The sequence below is a fragment of the Hylobates moloch genome, unplaced genomic scaffold, assembly GCF_009828535.3.
Source record: "Hylobates moloch isolate HMO894 unplaced genomic scaffold, HMol_V3 SCAFFOLD_6, whole genome shotgun sequence".
Classification (NCBI taxonomy): domain Eukaryota; kingdom Metazoa; phylum Chordata; class Mammalia; order Primates; family Hylobatidae; genus Hylobates; species Hylobates moloch.
In genome coordinates, this window is record NW_026652281.1 from 29,090,061 (window position 1) to 29,116,143 (window position 26,083).

At 37.7% G+C, this 26,083-nt stretch overlaps 1 protein-coding gene and 1 non-coding gene across 5 annotated transcripts in view; one reads left to right on the top strand and one right to left on the bottom strand.

The window, feature by feature from the left end:
* The window catches only part of HSD17B4 (hydroxysteroid 17-beta dehydrogenase 4), a 94,430-nt gene extending 68,594 nt beyond the window's left edge, over positions 1 to 25,836 (bottom strand). For 2 of the 4 annotated variants that reach the window (XM_058440583.1, XM_058440584.1), the window contains exons 1-7: positions 25,473 to 25,584; positions 21,660 to 21,713; positions 3,718 to 3,825; positions 3,273 to 3,332; positions 1,999 to 2,020; positions 1,856 to 1,902; positions 233 to 317 (exon numbers count right to left, since the gene is read on the bottom strand). In XM_058440583.1, coding sequence (XP_058296566.1) covers positions 233 to 317; positions 1,856 to 1,902; positions 1,999 to 2,020; positions 3,273 to 3,332; positions 3,718 to 3,825; positions 21,660 to 21,713; positions 25,473 to 25,584 — 488 coding nt within the window. Of the gene's footprint in view, positions 1 to 232; positions 318 to 1,855; positions 1,903 to 1,998; positions 2,021 to 3,272; positions 3,333 to 3,717; positions 3,826 to 19,539; positions 19,559 to 21,659; positions 21,714 to 25,472; positions 25,585 to 25,704 lie in introns of those variants that run through there. The other 2 variants (XM_032156589.2, XM_058440585.1) reach the window with 2 other exon arrangements.
* LOC116472119 (small nucleolar RNA U13) lies at positions 8,987 to 9,085 on the top strand. The gene has a single exon (XR_004249023.1). It is a non-coding gene; the product is annotated as a small nucleolar RNA U13 (small nucleolar RNA).
* Positions 25,837 to 26,083: the final 247 nt, after the last annotated feature.

Consider the following 26,083-nt stretch of genomic DNA (forward strand, 5'->3'; position numbering starts at 1 on the left):
TTTAATAACAAAAAGACGTAAAAAATAAATATAAAGCTTTCCAGCTCAGCCAATCTGTGACTAAATTATACCAATTTAATGAGGGTATGTGCCAAAACCATATGTTTAAAGCCTGTACATATTCCTCAATGTCATAAATGATTTCACGACACTTCACATAATCTTTCCCTGTACACAAGAACCCCCAGACACAACATCTTCAATCCCCCTTGACAACCACATGCAATTCTACCTTCCATATTTCTGTTTCTTCATGTGTTCCCATGCTGCCCGTGTCACTTGGAATGAACCCCGCAAATGAACTCTGTGGATTATATCTAAAACAATAAATTATTTTTATTAAATATTTTGTAAAAACTTAGTAGGCATGTCTGAGAATCAACATAAGCAATGTTGTATTTATACAAAGATGTTCATTTTATACCTAATGTATAAAATCACCTACTGTCACACCCCAATGAGTATTTTGCCTTTGTTCCAGTTATGCTAATTAATACTTCACACCTAGAACTACAACAGCTTTCCTCATAATTTGTAAAATTAATGTAATGCCTATACACATCTAAATATAATGCTATACCCTTAATTTATGCCTACTTTATATAAAAATTTGCTAATATAAAATCCAAGATTTTTACAAATATAACTGGCACTCAACACTAACATCAGGTAAAGCATAATCATAAACCACATAGCTCATTAAGAAATATTTACAAAATACTCACTAGATCCCTATTGTTACCGTTTGCAAATGAGTTAGTGAGAGGCCTGTTTTCACAGATTTCGATCTAATGAACAGACCACTTATGAAACATTCAGACAGACAATTCTAGATTTTAATTGTCAAGTTTTTTAAGAATTCTTACTTATTTTTGGTAAAACAAATGTTTTCATGTGTATATTAGAAGAATGTAAGAGTGAAAAAAGGAACTAAAAAAAAAAAGAGAGAGAGAGAAGGGTAGTCAGGAGTAGTAGGCTTAGTAGGATGGAATCAGAGAAGGAAATACCTCAGTCCCATCGCAGCACCAAGAAATGCACCAACATAGGCCCCCTTTGCCAGCAAATCCTATCTTTCTTAGCTTCTTTTTTACCCCAGTTGTTACAAGGGAAGCAGAAACTAAAAGCTCTTCTTAGCTTAATTCTAAATCAAAGATATTAACTCTTCTTCCAAAAGATGGTCAGGCAATATTCCCCCAAAACACACTCTATAAACAATGATACAATTGTTTCACCTCAGTTGCCATGCCTCCCACTGTCTCAGCCACCACTGTTCATTTTAGTTCTGATGGCCAATGAAAGTAAGGACAAAGAGGAGCAAAAGAAAAAAAAATTCTTAACTGTGATTTGTTCATTATCTAAACTCAATCTTTCCAATTCAGAAAGAATGGAAAACTTTCCTATTTACTAGAAGCTTCTAAATTATAACCAGGTTTTATCCTAACCTGTTCTAAGATCTCCATCATTTTTAGTGCACTAGACTACCTTACATATCCTGCTGTTCTTGAAAAAGATGCACACAGCTGGATAAGCACGTTAAAGCCTGTTAAGAGTTAATACTGCTAGAAAATGCTGACAACCTCTTAAGGAGAAAAAGAGGGGAGAGGGAAACCTGAAGAAATAAAATCCTTTTAGATAACTTCTAAACAAATGATTTAACATTTTTTAAAAGTATTAAATGTTTTCTAAAAGAGGCTACTTTTCACTATTCATTGTTTTCAGTACAGTTTACTCATCATTTATATTAACAGCAAAAGTAGACAGAAGCAGGTTTTTCCTTAAATGTATAAATTTATCAAATACTAAAAAGGCTAAATGGATAAGTATGTTCCCCAGAGACATATTAAAAACAACTTACCCCAGTCTTCATCACTTATCCTAGCAAAGGAACGATCCCTCAGAATTCTAAAAAATCAATGTTGTATAGGGTAAAAGGAGAAAAGTATATACTTTTTAATAAAATTATATACATATCACTAAAAATGAAAAAGAAATACTCACCCAGCATTGTTGACCACAACATCTACAATATAAAAAGATCCAAGTCACATCTAAAAGCAAGCATATTAGTTTGCATTTGCTTACAACCCACATTTCTCTCAAAACTGGCTTTTTTTAACCATGAAAAAGTAAATATAATAGGTAAAGAGTGCTATCAAAACAAAAGTCTATATCTATATCAAGAAAAATTGACTCTCAAAAGCCTAAGTATCACATTGTATCAAGCAACTTCCTCTCAAACTAGTATCTATAAATTTTCCCACCTCTCTATCAAAATTCTATCCACTTATTTATAGAATTAGCCATTTTACAACTCTTAGGTTCTAAGGAATCAGAACCATAAGCCATTCTACACTTAACCTCAAAATTCACTTAGCAAGTTAAAGTTAGATTTTTTCCTTGCCACTCAAAAGTAAAAAGTCCAAAAAGAAAACCATTAGAGTTACAAACCAATGCCTTATCTTGATACATAATTATTTTCTCACTACGAAAGAAAATAATTATTTTTTAAGGTTCAGCCCTCTTGTGGCTATTTTCACCCTATGATTTCACATTTTTGCGGTTTTTATCCCTGTCAGATGATATGTGAACAAGGTTCTTATGAGTTCAATCAAACACAATTAGAAAAAAAAATGTAATAGACCAAACAAAAAAGGGAGAGCACATTCAATTAAGAATAAGTAATGTTTTTCAGATTGTAAACATGTTAGGCTTATCTTCTGTGATGTCTCCATCTAGTAGTTAAATAATCTTTTATTAAGGGTGTGTGGGACTAAACTGGGAAGGTTAGCTAGAGAAACAACAAACTCAACAATTTATTTGAAATACTTCTTAAAAATTAAGAGTTTTATTTTTTATTATAGAGAAATCATCTCAAGTAATTTGCAAGATATTGGATCATTTTAATTCAAATTATTATAATTATCCAAAAGAATCCACTGGTTCCTCTATTGCCAAAATATTGGTTTATTTTTTAATCTTATAAACATCTTTGAGGTTTAACGGAATTATTTAAAAAAGGGCACTGAGTAAACGCTCATAAATTTTTTAAAGCACTTAAGGTGCAAAAAAACAAACTCAACACTATATCCATAAAATTGCCACCTCAATTAAGCCATTTGTGAAATAAGTAAAATAATTAACTTATAAATCAAATTTTAATATGCGATTATGAGGAAAGAGGTATCTGTTTAGTAAATAAAAGTCAACTTAAAAATATTTCATTAGGAAGGTAGAAGTTGCTCCATAAGAGCTGTAACACAAAGAAACATCACCTATTCTTCCAAAAGCATCCAGGGCTGTCTTCACAACCTTCTCTCCTTCTTCCACTGAATCTGAGGGAAAGGAAAATTTGTATGAAATTTTGGCAATCTCCCTTCCAAAGGACTTCTAAATTCTGTGGGTCAGAGTACACGACAGATACTATTCACCCCACAGAACTTAGAAGAACATATCCATATCCACAATAATTTACTAATTATATCATGTGCTCACTAATAAAAATAGCAAACAATAGAACAAAGGTTAGAATCATGAAATAGTCTGCATCAAAAGTTTTAAAAATTCTCACATATATAAAATATGTAGTCAGAGAATTTTGGCAGACTTAGAAAATCATAATTATACTGGAATACTGAGATATTTGCTCAAAGATTATTAATGTGACAAATAGCATTAGTTGAAGGAAAATAAATAGTATAGTTCTCTCAAATACCATACCATAGTTGGCCACTGCTTTTCCACCTCTCCTTCTTATTTCTTCAACAACTTTATCAGCAGCTAAGGAGCCTTTACCAACTCCTTTGAAGTCCCCTCCCAAATCATTCACTGTAATGCAAAAACAAGCAAACAACAATTAATTATTCTAGACTTTCAAAATGTGTGTGTGTGTGTGTGTGTGTGCGTGTGTGTGTGGAAAATGAAATTCTAATTACTAGCACATCTCTTCAGTCAGATGACTGCCCAATTCCTTCCTACCCTATCCCATCTTACTAAACACACCACAGGCATTTTCAAAACATTCCTCTTCGTTTTTGAATACAGACATAAAGAAACAGCAAAAATATTTAAACACAGGTTCTTCTCAGGAAATTTTTAACTGTGTGGTGTTTTTCCTCTTTCAAAAAGTAAAAAAGACTGGGCATGGTGGCTTATACCTTTAATTCCAGCACTTTGGGAGGCTAAGATGGGAGGACTGCCTGAGCTCAGGAGTCTAAGACCACCAGCCTGGGCAACATAGCAAGATTTCATCTCTACTAAAAACCAAAATAATTAGCTGGGCATTATGGCATGTATCTGTAGTCCCAGCTACTTGGGAGGCTAAGGTGAGAGGACTGCTTGAACCTGGGAAATCAAGGCTGCTGCACTCCAGCCTGGGCAACAGAGCAAGACCCTTTCCAGAAAAAAAAAAAAAAGGAGCAGGGAAGTAAAAAAAAAAAAAAAAAAAAAGATTCAACCCACTTTTCAGCAAAAGAAAAGAAAAAATGTGAAAAACACTTTAAGATTAAATACACAGGAAAACAAAACTATTGTAAGATCAATCAATCCTACTTCCACATCTTTATCCAAAAGAACTGAAATCAGAAGAAAAACTGACTTGAAATTCTCTTCAAATATCAAAGGATATTAGCACTCCAATGTTCACTGCAACACAATCCACAATAGCTAAGATGTGGAAACAACCTAAATGTCCATGGATAGGTGAATGAATAAAGAAAATGGGGTATATACATGCAATGAAACATAATTCTGCATTTAAAAAGAATAAAATACTGCAATATGTGATAATACAAATAAACTCTGAAGACACACTATGTTAAACGAAATAAGTGAGTCACAAAAGGACAAATACTGGCATGATTCCACTTATGTGGGGTATCTAAAATATCAAAACTCATAGAATCAGAATATAGAATGATGGTTGCCAGGAACTAGTGAGATGCTGGAAATGGAAAGTTGCTAACCAATGGGTATAAAATTTCAATTATGTTGGGTCGGGCGCGGTGGCTCATGCGTGCAATCCCAACACTTTGGAAGGTCGAGGCAGGTGGATCACCTGAGGTCAGGAATTCAAGACCAGCCCGGCCAACATGGTGAAACCCCGTCTCTACTAAAAATCCAAAAATTAGCTGGGCGTGACGATGCACACCTGTAATCCCAGCTACTCAGGAGGCTGAGGCAGGAGAATCGCTTGAACCCAGAAGGCAAAGGTTGCAGTGAGCTGAGATCGTGCCACTGTACTCCAGCCTGGGCAGCAGAGTGGAAACTCTGTCTCAAAAAAAAAAAAAAGTTTCAATTATGCAAGATAAATAAGTTCTACAGATTGGCTATACAACATACCTATAACAATACTATATTGTACACTTAAAACCTTGTGAAGAGGATAGATGTTGTAAGTATTCTTACCACCATAAAAAAGTTTTTAAAGATTAAGCATACAGGCCGGGCGCGGTGGCTCACGCTTGTAATCCCAGCACTTTGGGAGGCCGAGGCGGGCGGATCACGAGGTCAGGAGATCGAGACCATGGTGAAACACCGTCTCTACTAAAAATACAAAAAAATTAGCCGGGCGTGGTGGCGGGTGCCTGTAGTCCCAGCTACTCGGAGAGGCTGAGGCAGGAGAATAGCGTAAACCCGGGAGGCGGAGCTTGCAGTGAGCCGAGATTGCGCCACTGCACTCCAGCCTGGGCGACAGAGCGAGACTCTGTCTCAAAAAAAAAAAAAAAAAAAGATTAAGCATACAATGTTGAAACATCTTCTCCATCAGAAAGTCTTTCTGTATAAGAATGGTGATTTTAAAAGAAACAGGCATGAGCTTAAAATATTAGAAAATTATATTTTAAGTTTTTACAACACACGCAGTGTCTAAAATGAAAGAAATAAAAATGATTTACCAAAAGAGGTCAAAAATTACATACAGAACCAATAGATGTTTAGTCACTAATTTATACCATAACTCCATGTTCATATGTTTAACTGATCACACTTACCATATAACATCTCCCTATATCCAATTATATATTTACAAACATTAATTGATTATTTACTATTTGCAAGAAAATCTACAGAGGGACACACAAATGTGTAAGAATAGTGTTTGCCCTCAAAGAGTTTATAATCTATTGAAAGTTAAGTATGCGATGGCCACAGTAATACACAGATTTTAGCATAAAGTATATATCCAAGCCAACATAATCAAATAAGAACAAATAACAAAGTTAATTTACACAATAATTTATGAAAAAATTTACAAAATAACATGCAAAAACTAATAAAAAGATACCTAGATAAATGCCAAATAACTTGTAAAAACAGAACTTAAGAGAACTACTTGAAACAAAGAATCTTCATTGTGAAATGATCTTCTCCGTAGGGTTATTGCATAGATTTTGAAAGCTATAACAATAAAAAAAGTTACTAATTAATAAATAGCATAATGGTATATATGAAAATGTAATAGTTATGATTAACACAATTTTTTTTAAACAAGATTTTTTTTTCTTCTGAAAAACTGCTCTTTTCAAAACTGGAGTGAGAGTTGAAAGTGGAATTGGATAAATAAGTAATGGGATAATACGGAGAAAAAGCCAACGCCTAAAATCAGCTAAGGCATATATATTTTCACTTAACTTTTTAAAAACAGGAAATGAGTTTTTCAAAATGTGGACTGAGATTTTTTTCTGACAGTATAATATGACAAGTCTTATTGAAAATAAAAATGTTACAAGACAAAAAAAAATGTTACAAGACACAAAATAATAGAAAGAGGCTTATATTATCCCTCAAGAGATGGAAAAAGTGTTAGGATTCTCAAAAGAGTGAATTCTTATTAATTGTTCATTTCAATGCAATTATTCAAATGACAGGAAACAACCAGCTAAAAAACTCAAGATTTTAAGACAGCTAACAGTCTTTTATGATCCTTTTAAGCACAAGAAAGTTCAAAAGCAAATTAGAAAACGTGATACTTATGTGAAGAAAGCATTGTTTGATTGTGCAATGAAACACTACCCCCAAGTGGAAATTTTACAAAGCGCAACCAGGCAGGCAACCATTGAAAGCTGGATAAATAACTTATTGAGATCAATCATGGGCAGTTAAATAATATTGGGGTAAATTTATCTCAAACAAATCTCTACATCAGAGACCACTAAATTGACACTGACCCATTCAGCAATCCTACTATCACCAGAGCGAAATCACAGAAATTAAAATCTTAACTAGAAAAATACTGGTTAGATGTCATCAAGATGGCCAACTACAGGTGCCCAATCCTTGTCTCCTCTGCAGAGAAGGATCAAAACAACAAATAACAGCACTTCAGGTAGAACGTCTAAGGGAGAACATGAAAATTCAGCAAGGAAGTGACAAAAACCCTCTGAGGCACAGAAACTCTGCATGGCAGCTTAGAGGGGGAAGTGAGGCATCCAGATGGAATCAGCTTAGAGCTGACAGGGACTTCCCATTGTGGGCAAAAGGTTAAGTGGGGGATACCCAAGAGTCGCCATTACCATCACAAATATCTGCAATCACAGACTCTGAGCTCAGTATAGGAACCTGCCTGGAGTATACATAGCTGAATTGCTCCTGAAAAGGAACACAAGCTGAGTCCTCCCCATCCCATGAGACCCAAGCTGTTACAGTATGACACCATTTTGGGAATGGAACCACTGCTGGTGTGCATTCTGACCTGGAGGCCAATAGCCCAGACATCTCCACATCCTAGGGGTGCCATCTGCCATCATCCCACCATGCCCACACAGAAGGCTGCAGGATCATGACCCCAGCTATTTTCAGTGGTACCACTATGACCTCAGCACCGGAGTCCATGCAGCACCCTACACTCCAAAAAAAAAAAAAACAGACATTCAAGTACAATGGGGACGCTGCCACCAAGAAGAGAAAGGCTGACATACGCATTCCCCAGAGACTGAGAATTAGCCTGGCCAGTATCTATCACCTCAAGCAACCATGATCTATCTAGCAGTAAAGCAACCATGTGCCACACGTGCTCCATATGGACCAAGACAACTGACACCACCAGCAACCCTTCCCCCTCCCATGGAGGATCTACCATGCACCATGCTCACCCACCAGGGAGTGACAACTAACCCATCTGGCAATCCCTGTTTCCAGCAAAACCATGCCACTGTCTCCACAAACACCAAAGTCAAGGCCACTGAGGCACATACGGACACTGCTGATGTTGATTACAGCCAAAGAAATCACAAGGCAATTACACATCTGTGCCCAACCAGAAGCTAAACCAAACACCTAACCTAAATGATATATAGAGAAAAAAGTCTTTCCCTACAAAAGTTAATTCATACAAGTGGAAGATACGACTGCTCTGCTAGACACACAAATATCAATGTAGGAACAAAAGAAATATGGAAAAACAGGCCAGGTGCAGTGGCTCACGCCTGCAATCCCAGCACTTTGGGAGGCTGAGGCAGGTGGATCACTTGAGGTCAGGAGTTCAAGACCAGTATGGCCAACATGATGAAACCGCATTTCTACTAAAAATAACAAAAATTAGCCAAACATGGTGGTGGACACCTATAGTCCCAACTACTAAGGAGGCTGAGGCAGGAGAATTGCTTGAACCAGGAGGCAGAGGTTGCAGTGAGCCGAGATTGTGCCACTGTACTCCAGCCTGGGCAACAGAGTGAGACCCTGTCTCTAGGTGGATAAATAAAGAAATAAAAATAAAGAGATATCTTTCTTTAAACACTTTAAGTTAAAAAAAAAAAAAAGAAACATGGAAAAACAAGGAAACACGACACCTCCAAAGAAACACAACTCTCCAGTAACAAACCTAAATAGAAGAAAATCTATGAAATTCCTGAAAATGATGATCTTAAGGAAATCCAGTGAGATACAAGAAAAATATAGATAGACAATACAAGAAAATCAGAAAAACAATTCATGATCTAAATGAGAAATTCAACAAAAAGATGTATCATTAAAAAAAAAACAGAGCTTAAGAATACAATGAATAAAGTATGATGACTGAGTGTTCACACTCATGTGTAAGATGTGCCTCCCTCAAACTTTGTCATGAAATAAGCACATTGCCCATCTGATAGGAAAAAGAAAAAAAAAAAAAACAAGAATTCAATGAATGAAATTTAAAAATACAACTGAAAGCTTCAACAACAGACTACATCAAGCAAAAGAAAGAATATTTAAACTCAAAGACAGGTCTTTTGAAATAACCCAGTCAGACAAAAAAAAAAAAAAGGAAAGAGAAAAACAAGAAAAAGAATGAAGAAAGCCTATGATAGTAATGGGACACCATTAAGTAAACAAATTTTTACATATTGAGAGTTACAGAAGGAGTGAAGTTGGGCATAGAAAACATTTTAGCTGAAAACTCCCAAGTCCTGAAAGAAAGATGGACATCCATATCCAGGAAACTCAAAGGTCTTCAAATGGATTCAACCCAAAAATGTCCTCTCCAAAGCACATTCTTGTAAAACTGTCAAAAGCCAAAGACAAAAAGAGAATATTAAAAACAGCAAGAAAAAAGCATTAAGTCACATATAAGACTTATTAGACTAACAGCAGATTTATCTGCAGAAACATTACAAGCCAAGAGAGAACGGAATAACATTCAAAATGCTGAAAGAAAAAAAAAACAAAACCTGCCAGCCAAGAATACTACTCCAGCAAGCTATCCTTCGGAAATAAAGGAGAAACAAAGTCTTTCCCAGACAAGAAAAAACTGAGAGAATTTATCACCACTAGACCAGTCTTAAAAGAAACGCTTATGGGAGTCCTATATCTGGAAGTGAAAGGATGAACTACCACCATGAAAACATATGAAAGCTTAAAACTCACTGGCAGAGCAGATACACAAATGAGAAAGAGAAAAGAATCCAATTTTGTCACTACAAAAAAACCACCAAACTGAAGAGATAGACAATAAAAGATAAAGAAAGGAACAAAGAACATACAAAAAAAAAAAAAAAACAGAAAACAATTAACAAAATGACAGAAGTTCTTGCCTATTTATCTTGAATATAAATGAATTAAATTTCCCAATTAAAAGACAGAGATTGGTTAGATAGATTTTTTTAAATACTCAACTATATGCTACCTATAAGAAACTCACTTTACTTGTAAAGACACACACAGACTGAAAATGAAAGGATAGAAAAAGATATTCTATACAAATAGAAACCAAAAATAGGCAGAATAACCACATTCATAACTCAGTATATAAAAGGCATTTGTTCCAGGACACTCCACGTGCATCAAAATCTGTGCCTACTCAAGTCCTGAAGTTGGCCCTGTGAAACCCACGTATACAAGAAGTAGGCCCTCCATACACGCAAATTTCACATCCTATGAATATTGTATTTTCTATTGATGTTTGGTTTTTAAAATATAAATGTATAAGTGAACCTGCACAATTCAAACCTATGTTGTTCAAGAGTCAACTATATACTTACATCAGATATAATAGACTTTAAGTCAAAAACAGTGCAAAGAGAAAAACAAGGTCATTATATAAAGATAAAGGTATCATTTCAGCAAGAGGACATAACAGTTGTAAATATATATGCACCCAACACTGGAACACCCAGATATATAAAGCAAATGCTACCAGATCTAATGAGAAAGATAGACTTCAATACAATAATAGTTGGGGACTTCAATACCTCACTCATGGCATTGGGCAGATCATCAAGAAAGAAAATCAACAAAGAAACTTTGGACTTAAACTGCTCTGTAAACAAAATGGACCAATAAGACCACTGCTCTAGAAATGAAATGGTCCTAACAGAAGTTAACAGAACATTTGATCCAACAGCTGCAGATACACATCAGCACATGGAACATTCTCCACGACAGACCATAAGTTAGGCCACAAAATAAGCCTCAATAAATTTTTTATTTGATATGATTTTGGTTTCTAACCACAATGAAGAAAAACTAGAAATCAATAACAAGAACTTCGGACGCAGTACAAATACATGCAAACTAAACAACATATTCCTGAATAACCAATGGGTAGCAAAGAAATTAAGAAGAAACTTTAAACATTTCTTGAAACAAATGAAAATAAAAACACAATATACCAAAGCCTATGAAACACAGCAAAAGCAGTACTAAGAGGAAAGCCTACAGCAATAAATGCCTACACTGGAAAAGTAGAAAGAATTCAAATAAACAATCTAAAAATGCATCTCAAAGAACTAGAAAAGCAAGAACCAAATCCAAAATCAGTAGATAGAATTAATAAAGATCAGAGAAGAAATAAACAAAATTGAGACTAAAAAATTTCAGAAGGTCACTGAAACAAAAAGTTGGTTTTTTGAAAAGATAAACAAAACTGACAATTCATTAGCTAGACTAAGAAAAAAAGAGAAGACACAAATAAAATCAGAAATGAAAAAAAGACATTACAACTGATACCACAGAAATAAAAAAGATCATTAAAGACTATGAACAACTCTACGCCAACAAACTAGAGGAAAACTGGACATAGACATATGACCTACTACGAAGATTCAACTCAGAAGAAACAGAAAATCTGAACAGGTCAATAACAAGGAACAAGATTGAAGCAGGTAGAAAAAGTCTTCCAAGAAAGAAAAGAGCAGTATCAGACAGTTTCACTGCTGAATTTTACCAAATATTTAAAGAACTAATACAAATTCTTCTCAAATTATTTCCAAAAATTGAAGCGGGGGAACAGATTTCTTCCAAACTCATTCTATGAGGCGGGCATTATACTGATACCCAAACCAGACAAGGACAAAACAACGAAAAAAAGAAAACTGAAGTCCAATATCCCTGATGAACACAGTCACAAAAATCCTAAACAAACTACTAGCAAACAGAATCCAATTAGAAGATTATATATCATAATCAAGTGAGATTTAGCCAGAGATGTAACGATGGTTATGTGTATCAATAAATGTGATATATCACATCAACAAAATAAAGGAGAAGAAAACCATCTGATCATCTCGAGAGACACAGAAAAAGCATGTGGTAACATTCAATATTCCTTCATGATAAAAACTCTCAACAAATTAGGTACAGAAGGAATGTACCTCAATACAATAAAGGTCATATATTACAAACCTGCAGCTAACATCATACACAAGAGGGAACAGCTGAAAGCTTTTCCTCTAAAAACTGGAACAAAATAAAAATTCCCACTTTCACCACTCTTATTCAACATAGTGTTGAAAGTACTAGCCAGGGCAATTAGGCAAGAGAAAGAAATAAAGGGCATCCAAATTAAAAAGAAGGACATCAAACTGTTCCTGTTTACAGATGACAAAATCCTATATATAGAAAAACCTAAAGACTCCACCAAAAAACTCTTAGAACTGATAAATGAATCCGGTAAAGTTGCAGAATACAAAATCAACATACAAAAATCAGTAGCATTTCTACACACCAACGTGTCAGGCCACTTCTGCATTGTTATACGAAATACCTGAGGCTGGGTAATTTATAACGAAAAGAGGTTTAATTAGAGTATAGTTCTGCGGGCTGTATAGGCAGGCCTCCAGCATCTGCTCCTGGTAAGGCCCTCAAGAAGCCTCCAATCATGGCAAAAGGCAACGGAGGAGCAAGTGCATCACAATGGCAAGAGTGGCAGCAAGAGGGAGAAGGAGGTCCCAGACTGTTTTAAACAACCAGATCTCACATGAACTGAGTAAGAACTCACTTATCACCAATGGGTTGGTGTTAAGCCAATCACATTTCAACATGATTTGGAGGAGAAAAACATCCATACCATATAAACCAATAACAAACCAGCTGAAAAAGAAACCAGAAAGCAATCCCATTTACAATCACCAGAAAAAAAAATAATAAAATACCTAGAAATAAATTAACCCGTTCATGGATTGGAAGAATTAGTACTGTTAAGATGGCCATACCACCCAAAGTGATCTACAGGTTCAATGCAATCTCTATCAAAATGCCAGTGGCATTCTTTTTTTGCTGTTGTTCCTAGCCACTAGACTACCAGGGAACCAGTGACATTCTTCAAAGAAATAGAAAAAAAAAAAAAATCCTAAAATTCACATGAAACCACAAAAGATCCCAAATAACCAAAGCAATACTGAGCAAAAAGAACAAAGCTGAAAGTATCACACTACTTGACTTCAAAATATACTATAAAGCTAGAACTACCAAAGGCCGGGCACAGTGGCTCATGCCCATAATCCCAGCACTTCAGGAGGCTGAGGCAGGCGGATCATGAGGTCAAGAGTTCGAGACCATCCGGGCCAACATGGTGAAACCCTATCTCTATTAAAAAATATATAAAAATTAGCTGGGCGTGGTGGCGGGTGCCTGTAGTCCCAGCTACTCGGGAGCCTGAGGCAGGAGAATCGCTTGAACCCAGGAGGCGGAGGTTGCAGTGAGCCAAGATCACGCCATTGCACTCCAGCCTGGGCGACAGAGCAAGACACCATCTCAAAAGAAGAAAAAAAAATAAGCTACAGCTACTCAAACAGCAATGGTAGTGACAGAAAAATAGATACATAGACGAATGGAACAGAACAGGTAACACAGAAATAAATCCACACATTTAAAACCAACTGATTTTCAACAAAGGTGCCAAGAACATATGTGGGGGAAAGGACAGTCTCTTCAATATATGGTGCTGGGAAAACTGGATATCCATATGCAAAAGAATGAAAATAGACCCCTATCTCTCATCATATACAAAAATCAACACAAAATATATTAAAAACCTAAACATAAGACCTGAAACTATGAAACTACTAGAAGAAAACATAGGGGAAACACTTCAGGACACTGGTTTGGGCAAAGATTTTATAAATGAGATCTTGGAAGCACAGGCAACAAAAGCAAAAATAAACAAATGGGACTAGATCAAACTAAAAAGCTTCTGCACAGCAAAAAAACAATCAACAGTGAAGAGACAACTTGCAGAATGGGAGAAAATATTTGCAAACTATTCATCCAACAAGAGATTAATATCCAAAATACATAAAAAACTTAACACCAAAAATAAAAAATAAATAACCCTAATAAATAAATAATAAACAGTATATTTTTAAAACGGCAAATGAACTGAATAGGCACTTCTCAATGGCCAGGTGCAGTGGCTCACGCCTGTAATCTCTGCACTTTGGGAGGCCGAGGCAGGCGGATCGTTTGAGATGAGGAGTTTGAGACCAGCCTGACCAACATGGTGAAACCACGTCTCTACTAAAACTACAAAAAAAATAGGTGGGTGTGGTGGCAGGAGCCTGTAGTCCCAATTACTCAGGAGGCTGAAGCAGGAGAATCACTTGAACACGGGATGTGGAGGTTGCAGTGAGCCAAGATCACACCACTGCACTCTAGCCTGGGCAACAGAGTGAGACTGTCTTAAAAAAAAAAAAAAAAAGACATATAAATGGCCAAGAAGTATAAGAAAAAATGTTCAACATCACTAATCATCAGGAAAATGCAAATCAGAATCACAATGAGATCATTTCAAGTTAGAATGGCTACTATCAAAAAGGTAAAAAAAAAAAAAAAAAAGAAGACAAAAATGTGGAGAAAATGAAACTCATATATTACTGGTGGAAATGTAAATTAGTACAGCCATTATGGAAAATAGTATGGAGGTTATTCAAAGAAACTAAAAACAGAACTATCATATGAATTAATCCCATTGCTGGGTATATATAACTCAAAGGAAAGGAAATCAGTATGTCAAAGAGGTACCTGCATTCCCATGTTTACTGCAGCACTATTCACAATAGTCAAGATATGGAACCAGCCTAAGCGTTCATCAACAGATGAATGAAGAAAATGTGGCACACAATACATAATAGAATACTATTTGGCCATTAAAAAAATGAAATCCTGTCATTTTCAGCAACATGGATGAGCCTGGAGGAAATTATGTTAAGTAAAATAAGCCAGGCACAGAAAGATAAATACAGCATGTTTTCACCCATATGTGGAAGCTAAATAAGTTGATCTCACAGAAGTACAGAGTATAAGACTGGTTACTAGAGGCTGGGAAGGGTAGCAGGGAAGAGGGGAATAGGAGGAGATTGATTAACCAATACAAAATTACAACTAAATAGAAGGAATAAGTTCTAGTGGTGTATAGTACTCTAGGGTGATTATGGCCAACAATAATTTATACTGTATTTTTAAATAACTAGAAGAGAGGATTTTGAATGTTCCCAATGCAAAGAAAGGATAAATGTTTGAGGTGATGGATATGCTAATTACTGATTTGATCATTACACACTGTATAAAGGCATGAAAATGTCACACTGTACCCCATAAATATGTATAATTATTATGTCTATTAAAAATAATAAGAAAAGAAAATCATTGGTACATGCTGAAAAGCTTAGATGTAGAAAGAACATTAAAAATACTTTTTGCAATTATATACAAAAAGAATTATATTCGTAACACGTGAGACTGTTACTACTTAAATGTATAGCTAAAATTCTAGTAGTAATAATAACAACTTATACTGATATGTGTTTACTTCACATTTCAATAAAACCGCTATGTACACTGATGCATTTAATCTCCAGACAGCTTTTTAACAGATTGGCAGTAACAATTGTTCCTACTTTCACAGATAAGAAAACAGTCTGGAAAAGATTATCTTACCACAGGTCCCTAAGTCTATAAGAAACGGCAAAATTCACATTAGAAATTGGACCTACTACAGTACCACTCTGCCCCTCAAATGTGTTAAGCAAGTTTCTTTTACCCTAAAAAGATCATTATTTCCACTAAGCAAAAAAAAGAAAAAAATCACATTGTTGGGGAGGATATGAAGGAAAAGATAAATCAACCACCCAACTCAAACAAATAGCTTTCAAATAGGTAGCAAAAAATGGTAAGACTATAATAGTCAAGGGTCAAGTCTTTTCAGCTGAAACCATCAAAATGTTCCAAAGTGTGATACATTTGTACATTTTCCATATAAAATCTAGTTCATAACCCTGGAGGGTTTTTTTTAACATGAATCTTTTCCTCGTTTCTGTCATTTTAAATAAATCAGTGACTTGGACAGTCTATTAACTACAGAAGATTTTTCCTAAAAAGCATTCTCAAAATTTTATCAAATACGTGCTATATTGGGAATGTAAGAATATTGGGAAATCCTTTTTGTTTTTTCTTGAGACAGGGTATCACTGTCACCCAGGCTGAGTGCAGTGACACAATGATAGCTCATTGAAGTCTCAAACTCCCAGGCTCAAACCATCCTCCTGCCTCAGCCTCCTGAGTAGCTAAGACTACAGGCATGCACCACCACACCTGGCCTTTTTTTTTTTTTTTTTTTTTGGCAAAGACAGCAGGTCTTGCTATGTTGCCCAGGCTGGCCTGGAACTCCTGGCCTCAAGCAATCCTCCTGCCTCAGCCTCCCAAAGTGTTGGGATTACAGGCGTGAGCCACTGCACCCAGCCAGGATCCAAGGAATTCTAAAACACACTTAGATCTGATAAAAAGTATTCTATAAGTAGGTAAATAGATAACTAAGTACAAGGTACCAAATTATCAGGCATCAATAGCCTGAAAATAGAACCACGTGTTTGTGAGAATGCCTGTTACCCCACATTCTCACAACATTGGTTATTATCATTGCCTTCAGTCTGACAATTAAATGATTACAATTTGTAGCTCATTATTTTGGTTTACATTTTTTTGAGCACTAGTAAAGTAATATTTTATTTTCATGGCTTGTATTTATATTTATTATTGTTTTGCCTATTTAGTTCACATTTTCTTTGGGATATTTGTCTTTCTTATAGATTTGTAAATGTCCTTTATTTATAAAAGATCTTAATTCTTTGTTACATAAGATACGAATCATAAATTCCTTCACTGAAATGTTGAGAGAGAAATAAAGTTCTTATCTGAGAATCAATATTACTTGATAAGTATTATGTACATTGCTTTTTACCCCATCTCAGGGTAAAAGTCAGTCCTTACTCTGAACTAAAGGTCCTATGTAATCTGGCCTTCTAGGACCCCTCTGCCCTCATCTCTCACTTTTGTCTCCCTTATGACCTTGCCCGCTATATAACCACACTGGCCCCCTTCCTAACCCTAAAACATACCATGCCTGCTCCGGCCTCAGTAACCTGGCTTCAGCTGCTTCCTCTGCCAGAGATGCTGCGGCAGCAGATCTCCTCAAGGTGCACTCCTTCACTTCCTCCAGTCTCTCCTTAAAAGTCTTCTTTCAGCATTTTCTGTTCCATTCACTCATTTTTTTCTCCACAGCACCTACATCTATTATATTTTTACATATGTATTTGTTGATTATCTGTCCCTCCACTGCCCCCGACTAGAATATATGCACCATGAAAGTAGGGACCCTGTTTTATTCCCACTACATTCCTCCGACATCTAGAACAGTGTTTGCTACATAATAGACACTTAATAAATACTTGTTAGATGAATAAATGAATCTATTTGATGTTAAGTCTATTAACCTTATTACTTTTTTTAAAACTTGCAAATGACAAAATAACAAATTGCTAAGAACTACTCTAGCTCTTAAAATGACAAATAGCTAAGAGCTACTCTAAATTTATTCAAAGGTTTTCCCCCATAATCCAGGTTGGTGATAGTCATGGAGGTATCCAACGGAGATGTGGGTATTTTATGTACGGCTCATTTATTGTAAGCTGGAATTCACATGTGCCTTCTTACGATCTTTCTCCCTGTATTATATCAGTTTCACTTATTCAATCAGTGTATATTCTTGATTACTAAGTACTATACTTACCCTTGCAGAGAGTATATCAGTGCCTAAAGCAGCCTGCGATGGTTTAAATATTTATCCCCTCCAAAACTCATGCTGAAATTTAATCCCTGATGTGGCAGTATTGAGATGTGGAGCCTTGGCTGGGCACGGTGGCTCATGTCTGTAATCCCTGCACTTTGGGAGGCCGAGGCGGGCGGATCACGAGGTCAGCAGATCAAGACCATCCTGGCTAACACAGTAAAACCCCATCTCTACTAAAAATACAAAAAAAAAAATTAGCTGGGCATGGTGGCAGGCACCTGTAGTCCCAGCTACTTGGGAGGCTGAGGCAGGAGAATGGCACGAACCCGGGAGGTGAATCCAGTGAGCCGAGATAGCGCCACTGCAGTCCGGCCTGGGCAAAAGAGCGAGACTCACACTCCAAAAAAAAAAAGAGATGTGGGGCCTTTAAAAAGTAACTGAATTGCGAGGGCTCTGCCCTTATAAATGCATTAATCTATTCATGGACTAATGGATTAATCGGGTAATGAATTAACAGGTTATCATGGGAGTGAGACTAGTGGCTTTATAAGAAGAGGAAAAGAGACCAGACCCAGCACACTCAGCCCCTTACCCTGTGATGCCCTGTGCCATCTCGGGACTCTACAGAGTCCCCACCAGAAAGGAGGCCCTCCTCACCAGATGTTACCCCTCAGCACTGGACTACTCAGCCTACATAGCTGCAAGAAATAAATTCCTTTTTTAAATTACATTACCCGGTTTTAAGTGTTCTGTTATAAGTAACAAAAAACAGACTAAGACACAGAGCTTTTCCTTTTAGCATCTAGGAGAAACATGTATAAGGGGGCTAGCATGTGCCTTGAGTCAACAAGATCTCAGGTTCACTTCGATACATCCAGTTCTTGAGCAGAGTGACTCATATATGGTAAGCAGGGACTGATACTGGTTCCTTTCTCTTCCGTTTCTGAAAGGCTTTAATTTTTTGTCATTTACCCTCACCATAATCCTGAAAGTTAGGTAAGACAGCTACAAACAGAGAGGTCATGTAATTAGGCAGCAGAGCCAGGATTTATAACTTGGCCTGACTTCAAAGGCAATGCACCTTGCCCACTACAGTTCACCTTCCAGCTGTCAAGATCCCATAGTGGTTAAAAACGATGGCTCTAGCATCAGGCCACAGGAAGTTAAGACTCAGCTTTACCATTATTATGTAACTGTAGCACAGAAAAGTCAATCTTACTTAAAAAGATTGTAATTCAATTTACCCAAAGGTGTTACTTCAGTTCAAGAGTAGAACTCCCTTTCTTTTACTAAGGAGTTCTTTTTGTTCCTTTTTGTCAGTCTTTCTTGTGTTTATGTCCTCAAAATAAAACTTACTATTCAGAGAACCAGATATAGTTCACCTACTAAGGAAACCTCAATACTACTGAATTCCCAATAACCTGCTTAAGATATGCACAAGCATTTCCTGAAAGATGTAATTGACACAAAAGCAAATGTCCCTTTTTACAGGATCAGCCTAAGGCTTAGCAGTTCTTATACCAAATTTAAATATTCCATAAGCTTTATATTATGGAATATAAAACATAGCAATCATATTAACACAAAATTGGAGACTATCTTAAATGATGCCCCTAACTTTTGGCTTAGCCAAATGATTTCCTTTGGCCAATGAAATGTCAGTAGAAGTGATATGCCACTTCTAAAAAGAGGTCAGGAGTTCAAGACCAGCCTGGCCAAGATGGTGAAACCGCATCTCTACTTAAAAAAAAAAAAAAAAATCAGCCAGGCTTGGTGGCAGGCACCTGTAATCCCAGCTACTTGGGAGGCTGAGGCAGAGAACTGCTTGAATCAGGAGGTAGACGTTGCAATGAGCCGAGATCACGCCACTGCACTCCAGTCTGGGCAAAAAAGCAAGACTCCATCTCAAAAAAAAAAAAAAAAAAAAAAAAATTAGTGTGTGATGCAACTTGGAAACACGGTGTTTATGATGTACACGTAAAAAGGCTAACAGGTAAGACACAGACTTTAAAAAGGAATAGAAAACATAAGTCAAAATTTCTGCACTTCCACATAGATTGAATTCTCCTCTTTAATACTAAACTAAATCTGGCTCTTCATTCAAGTTTACGAAATATTTTTCTTCTACATTCTTGGACTTTTATCAGGACTTGACACAAGTATCATCTCTACTATAATAATGCAATTACAGAATAGATAGACACAGCATCTCTGTTTAATTTTTTCTTAGAATTCAAACACTCCTAATCTGAATTTAAGAAATTGAGAGGGAACAGGGAAATAAAGGAAAACTGATGCACGGGAACACACTGTTATAAAATTTTTTATAAAACAGGTTTATAAACTAAGTTTATATCTTACTCAAGAACAAAAAAAAAGAAATGTATTCAACCAATCTCACATCAGCCCTTCCCCCAAAAAAGTATATCAACAATAAAAGAACCAATGAACAAAGTACCTTCTTTGCACAAAAAAATATTCCAGATCCTTTAGTAGATACAAAAGATAAAACAAGATCCTTGCTGTTATGGAATTGAGCAGAAAAGATGTAAATAAATAAAAACGTATAAGGTAAAAATATTAAGAACTAAATAGCAACATAAAAAGAGAAGGAAAATTAAAAATAGTAACAGCATGTGTCTTTAGGCCTCAACATGAGCTATTCTTGGGAAAATCTGACAAAGTGGGCCTGAAATATATACTCGCTGTCCAAATAATACAATGTCAAAATTCATCCCTGCCATAAGAAGCAGATTCAATTAGCAGACAGTGGCTATGATCTTAAACAAGGAACATCCAAAGCGTCAGTGTTCCTTCCATAAAGATAACCTACACATCCACAATGAAGGAGAAAAGTGTATCAAGTACTCTGCTTAGGGCTTGTTTAGAAAACCTGGTTGCTTGCTTACTCTTTTGTTATATGTGTCTCCCTGAACAAACTGATGAAAATTCGTCTCTCTGTATTGCCTTCTAAGATGTCAGAAAGCTGAAATTAGAAGATCATTGTGGGCCCACAATTTTATCCCAGGAAAAATGCTAATAAGTACTGGGTCCTACATATCCCCCTGCACTTAGCACCCATTTAGTTATTCCCCACAAAGGCTCAGTTGTGGACAAATTCGTTTCTGTGTCCATACCAACTGTCAAGCACATTAGGTCAGTCCAAACCATGTAGATTACTAAAACCTCCCACCTTTGGGATTCTTCAATACAGTATCTGCCATCTGACCCCTCCACTACTAAACAAAAACTCATGTAACTGCCCCCTCAATTAAATTTTAAAAAGCTTCCAGTTGAAAAGTCTTGATGAAAGAGTCAAGAAACCCATACTTTAGATTCCTTGACTCCAAACTTCCAGTTCTCAAAATTCAGTTATTTCTTACTTTTATCAATACACTTGCAGGGGCTCTCTTTCGATCTCGCACCAGTAGGTGAACCTCCTGTCTCAAAAAATTACAGCCTACAATTTACTAAAGTCAAGAATTTCCTTTTATACAATAAATGCTTGTCCCCACCCTTTTCTGTGAGAAACAGGGTTTTGCGCCATCACCTAGATTGGAGTGCAATGGTGTAATCATAGTCCTCTGCAGCCTCGAACTCCTGGTCTCAAGCGATCCTCCCACCTCAGCCTCCCGAGCCACTGGAGTTATAGCCACAAGCCAGCATGCCCACCCCCAGCCCTTCGTTATCAATTCTGTTAAGTTGGGAATTCTGTGAAACTGGTTCACTTTTAAAAGTAAGTTACAAAGACAGCTTTAGTTGGGGTAAAAACCTTCTGGCAAAAGTAAAAATTAACAATAAAATTCAACCTTGACAAATTATTTGATAGAAAGACAAACATAGCTTGTGAAGATTGTATTTTGGTTATCAGCTACGGATTAAAAAGAAAAACACACCAACTTACCAACAACTAACGCTCCTCTTTCTGCAAAAGCCAGGGCATAGGCTCGGCCCAATCCTAATCAAAAACAAAATAATCAGAGAGTTGAAGAAATGTCAGCATAATTTTTTTGGTCTGCTCAACTCAATCCCCATTTAAAGAAACTGGTGAACAATTAATTACATTTTAACGATACTCTCAACCTATCCTATCACTGACATTCTCCACCTATCCACTCTCTTCTGCTTGCAGAGGTTGGAAAGCTCAAAACTGTATTTTTCCACCTATTCTATTACCATTTCCTACCATTCTACTTAGCTGCTAGGATGCTGTGAAATGGGTTCCACCATATGACGCATCTGCATAAAATTTAGAAGGTGGAAGTGAGGGCCGGGCGCAGTGGCTCACGCTTGTAATCCCAGCACTTTTGGAGGCTGAGGCGGGCGGATCACGAGGTCAGGAGATCGAGACCACGGTGAAACCCTGTCTCTACTAAAAATACAAAAAATTAGCCGGGCGTGGTGGCGGGCGCCTGTAGTCCCAGCTACTCGGAGAGGCTGAGGCAGGAGAATGGCGTGAACCCGGGAGGCGGAGCTTGCAGTGACCCGAGATTGCACCACTGCACTCCAGCCTGGGCGACAGAGCGAGACTCCGCCTCAAGAAAAAAAAAAAAAAAGTTGGAAGTGAGACAGAGACCACCTTACTGGGAGTTCTGGCTGTTGTTGTTGTTAAGAAGCTAATTTTCTTGAAAGTTCCTAGGTATTCAAAAACTGACTATAGCAGCAACTTCTTCATTCAGCTCCCTAATCCCTGGATGGCAGCTTCCATACTTCAGGTCCCCTAGTGCCAGTGCTACTTGGGCTGTGGCACAGCTCCAATGACAGCCTCAGAGGTACTGCCTCCTCTAATGGATCAATTTCCTATTGTTTCAGAAGTTATTCTAAGAAGACCTGCCTAAAACCTAATTGCCTGTATTGAATCCTTTACTGCTTAAAATACCTAGTGGTTTCTGTATCCCACAGTGAACCTTGACTACACAGTCATCAAACACAGAAAATATTTAATTCTGACTCAAAGCTATAAGGTATAAATTTATATATCCAAAAAGAAATTTTTTATATATATATATAGACACATACATACAGAGACAGAGAGAAAGGTTTGCTTTTTTTCTTTTTTTTTTTTTGAGATGCAGTCTCACTCTGTCGCCCAGGCTGGAGTGCAGTGGTGTGATCTCAGCTCACTGCAACCTCTGCCTCCCAGGTTCAAGTGATTGTCCTGCCTCAGCTTTCAGAGTAGCTGGGACTACAGGCGCCCACCACGACACCCAGCTAATTTTTGTATTTTTAGTAGAGATGGGGTTTCACCGTGTTGGCCAGGATGGTCTCAATCTCTTGACCTAGTGATCAGCCCACCTAGGCCTCCCAAAGTACTGGGATTACAGGCGTGAGCCACCATACCCAACCAAGAGAGAAGTTTTATAGGCATAGAGTATCTCGGGAAAAATACATTAGAAACTGGCAATTAGTGGTTACCTCTGGAGAACAGCACTATGTGGCTAGCAACAAGGGATGGAATGCTTACTTTTGGATTGTTTTTCTGTATTGTTTACATTTTTTAATATGTGTATATTTTTTACATTTTAAGTTAACTGATAAATTTCATTGACAAATGAATAAATTTAATTAACAATTTATATTTAGTATAAATTAATCAATAGGTATACAAATAACAAACTGAGATGCAGAAATTATTAGCCCCTTCCAAAGACAACCCAAGGCCAGGAGCAGTGACACATCTGTAATCCCAACACTTTATGAGACAGAGGTGGGCGGATCATTTGAGGTCTGGAGTTCAAGACCAGCCTGGCCAACAGGGTGAAACCCCGTCTCTACTAAAATCACAAAAATCAGCCGGGCGTGGTGGTGTGCACCTGTACCCCCAGGTACTTGGGAGGCTGAGGTAGGAGAATTGTTTGAACCCGGAAGGCAGAGGTTGCAGTCAGCCGAGATCATGTCACTGCACTCCAGCCACAGCAACAGAGAAAGACTCCCTCTCAAACAAAAACAAAAAGAACCAAAAATATACAGTTTTCCAAAACTAGGAAATTTTGCCAAATAACTTATTTTAGAATTTAATCCAAGCAGAAGGATCGCTTGAGGCCAGGAGTTTGAGACCAGCCTGGGCAACAAAGCGAGACTCCATCTCTTGAAAACATTTAAAAATTAGCTCGGCGTGGTGGCACACGCCTATAGTCCTAGCCAGTCTGGAAGCTGACGCAAAAGGATCACTTGAGCCCAGGAGTTCAAGGTTACAATGAGCCATGATCGGGTCACTGCACTCCAGCCTGGGTACAGAGTAAGACCTTTTCCTCTGAAAAAAAAAAAAAAAAAAAATTTTTAACCCACTCTGAATGGGTAAGAGAGAATTTAACCAGTTTATGAACAGCAGGTGCTAAGTTCATAACTGTCTAGTCACAATTCATTGTTTCACAAAATTTTATGGGTTGCAATTACAATTTATAAATAAAACAGACCAGAAAATAAATTTCAGGATGCACTGCCTGTACTACACACTGTATCATGAACTGGTTTTAAATACAGATGTGTGTGCATGTGTAAGTGTACTGTGTCCTGGTGTAAAATGTACTGCATACCACGTGTAAGTATGCTAATGGTGTCAAAAGAAGCAGTCCCCATCCTTGAATGATTTTCAGATATAGCCCCTGAAAAGGAAAGTCCCCTTAGCAATGGCAAAAGCTTCTTAGAATGTAATTAATCCCTGGACCTCTTGCATGAAAATTATCCAAGAGCTGTCAAAAAAGATTTAAAACACCAAGCGTTGTAAAACACATTATTTACATCAAAAGCAAAGTATAAAAATGTCTTCCTAAAAACATTTAGAAGATATGGGTACACCCAAATACATGCCCATGCAGATATAACCAGACACCTATGGGTATAAAATACTTGGCTATTCATCAATACTGAAAGCATTTTCTGAAAGGCAGCGTAAGAAGCCACTTTATCAATACAGATATGAAAGTACATAGGAATTAACTGACAGAATTCCAGTTTGTAATGTTTAATATATAACTCAAATAATTCATGCATTAGGGCCTTTCCAGGTATAAGGTACTACCAGTGGAGAATCAAAGGTGCATAATATCAAGATCCCTGCACTTGGAGGTTACAGAGGTCACCCAATGGTGAGAAACTAATGTAAAATCTCACTGCACAGCATCTATTTTGGTATGAATGGTTTGTTTTAATTTTTTGTACTTTAAAAAATGGGGTTATTTCACGTAACAATTTTCCATTTTGCCGCTCCTGAAATACAGGCAACTTTCCCACTGGCCGGTCCACTTCGGAATTCTCTGCTATCCAGTTCCTCAAATGTGCCCATCCTACTCCCATTTTCTTTCTCCATCATACGCCTGACCCCTGTGCGCATTTGAGCTTACAACCTCTGCCAAGACTACAGTGGATTTCGAGTACAGTTTGTGACTTGCTAAGCATACAAACTCCAACGGGTAAGGGCTCTTATCAGACGCCCTCTTTAAAGAAGGCCCTCTCACGAACTTAAAATCGTACGACAGAGGGAAACAAACACTGAACGACTGAATGACTTTCCAGGAGCTGACATCTCTGCGCTTCAGGGGGCGAATGCCAGCCCCCACTCCTCGCGGCTTTTCAGTCCTTTAAAAGACTAAGCAAAGATCTAAGAGAGTTAATTGCAGGAAGAGTAACAATCGATGCCTACAGATAAGCGTTAGGGAGAACTTTCACCCAGTTTTGCAACCAGCAGCCCAGCCTGGCCTCTCCCCTCAGGCAGGACCTTGGGAAGCCCACACCGGGATGCTGGGGAGAAGCGGGCTGTACCCGCCTGAGGGACCAGGTGTTTCTGGCTCTTTCCTCCTCAACAGATTTGATGCCTCAAGAATAGCCATTCCCCTCCCCACCACCTCAGCGGCGTGACCTCAGCTGCGGCTGCGCGCGTATCCCGGCCCGAAAAGAGCGGCCAGCAGCGCGAGAGCAAGTCGCGCGGCCTCCAACCTTCGCATGCTCACCTGCCCCAGCGCCGGTGACCACTACCACCCGGCCGTCGAACCTCAGCGGTGAGCCCATGAATAAGGCCTGCAACGACACACACACGAACAGGAGGAGGCAGGGAATGACGGGGCGGGACGAGGGTCAGTGACTTGCCGATTTCTGGTAGGAAGATGGGCGCAGAGCGCGCGGCTCCCTTGGAATCCTGGGAAATGTAGTTAAGAGTGACTCCACTTGCTGGAAGGACCTGCCCAAGAGTGGACTTGAAAGGGCCATTTCTGCGGCTGGAAACAATGTGAGCTGCTAGGACCTGTGTAGAAGAATACTTGATTCGACACCCTGCGTTCACCTATTCACCTATCGTTTCATCATTCACTCAGTAAATGTTTTCTGGGTTTA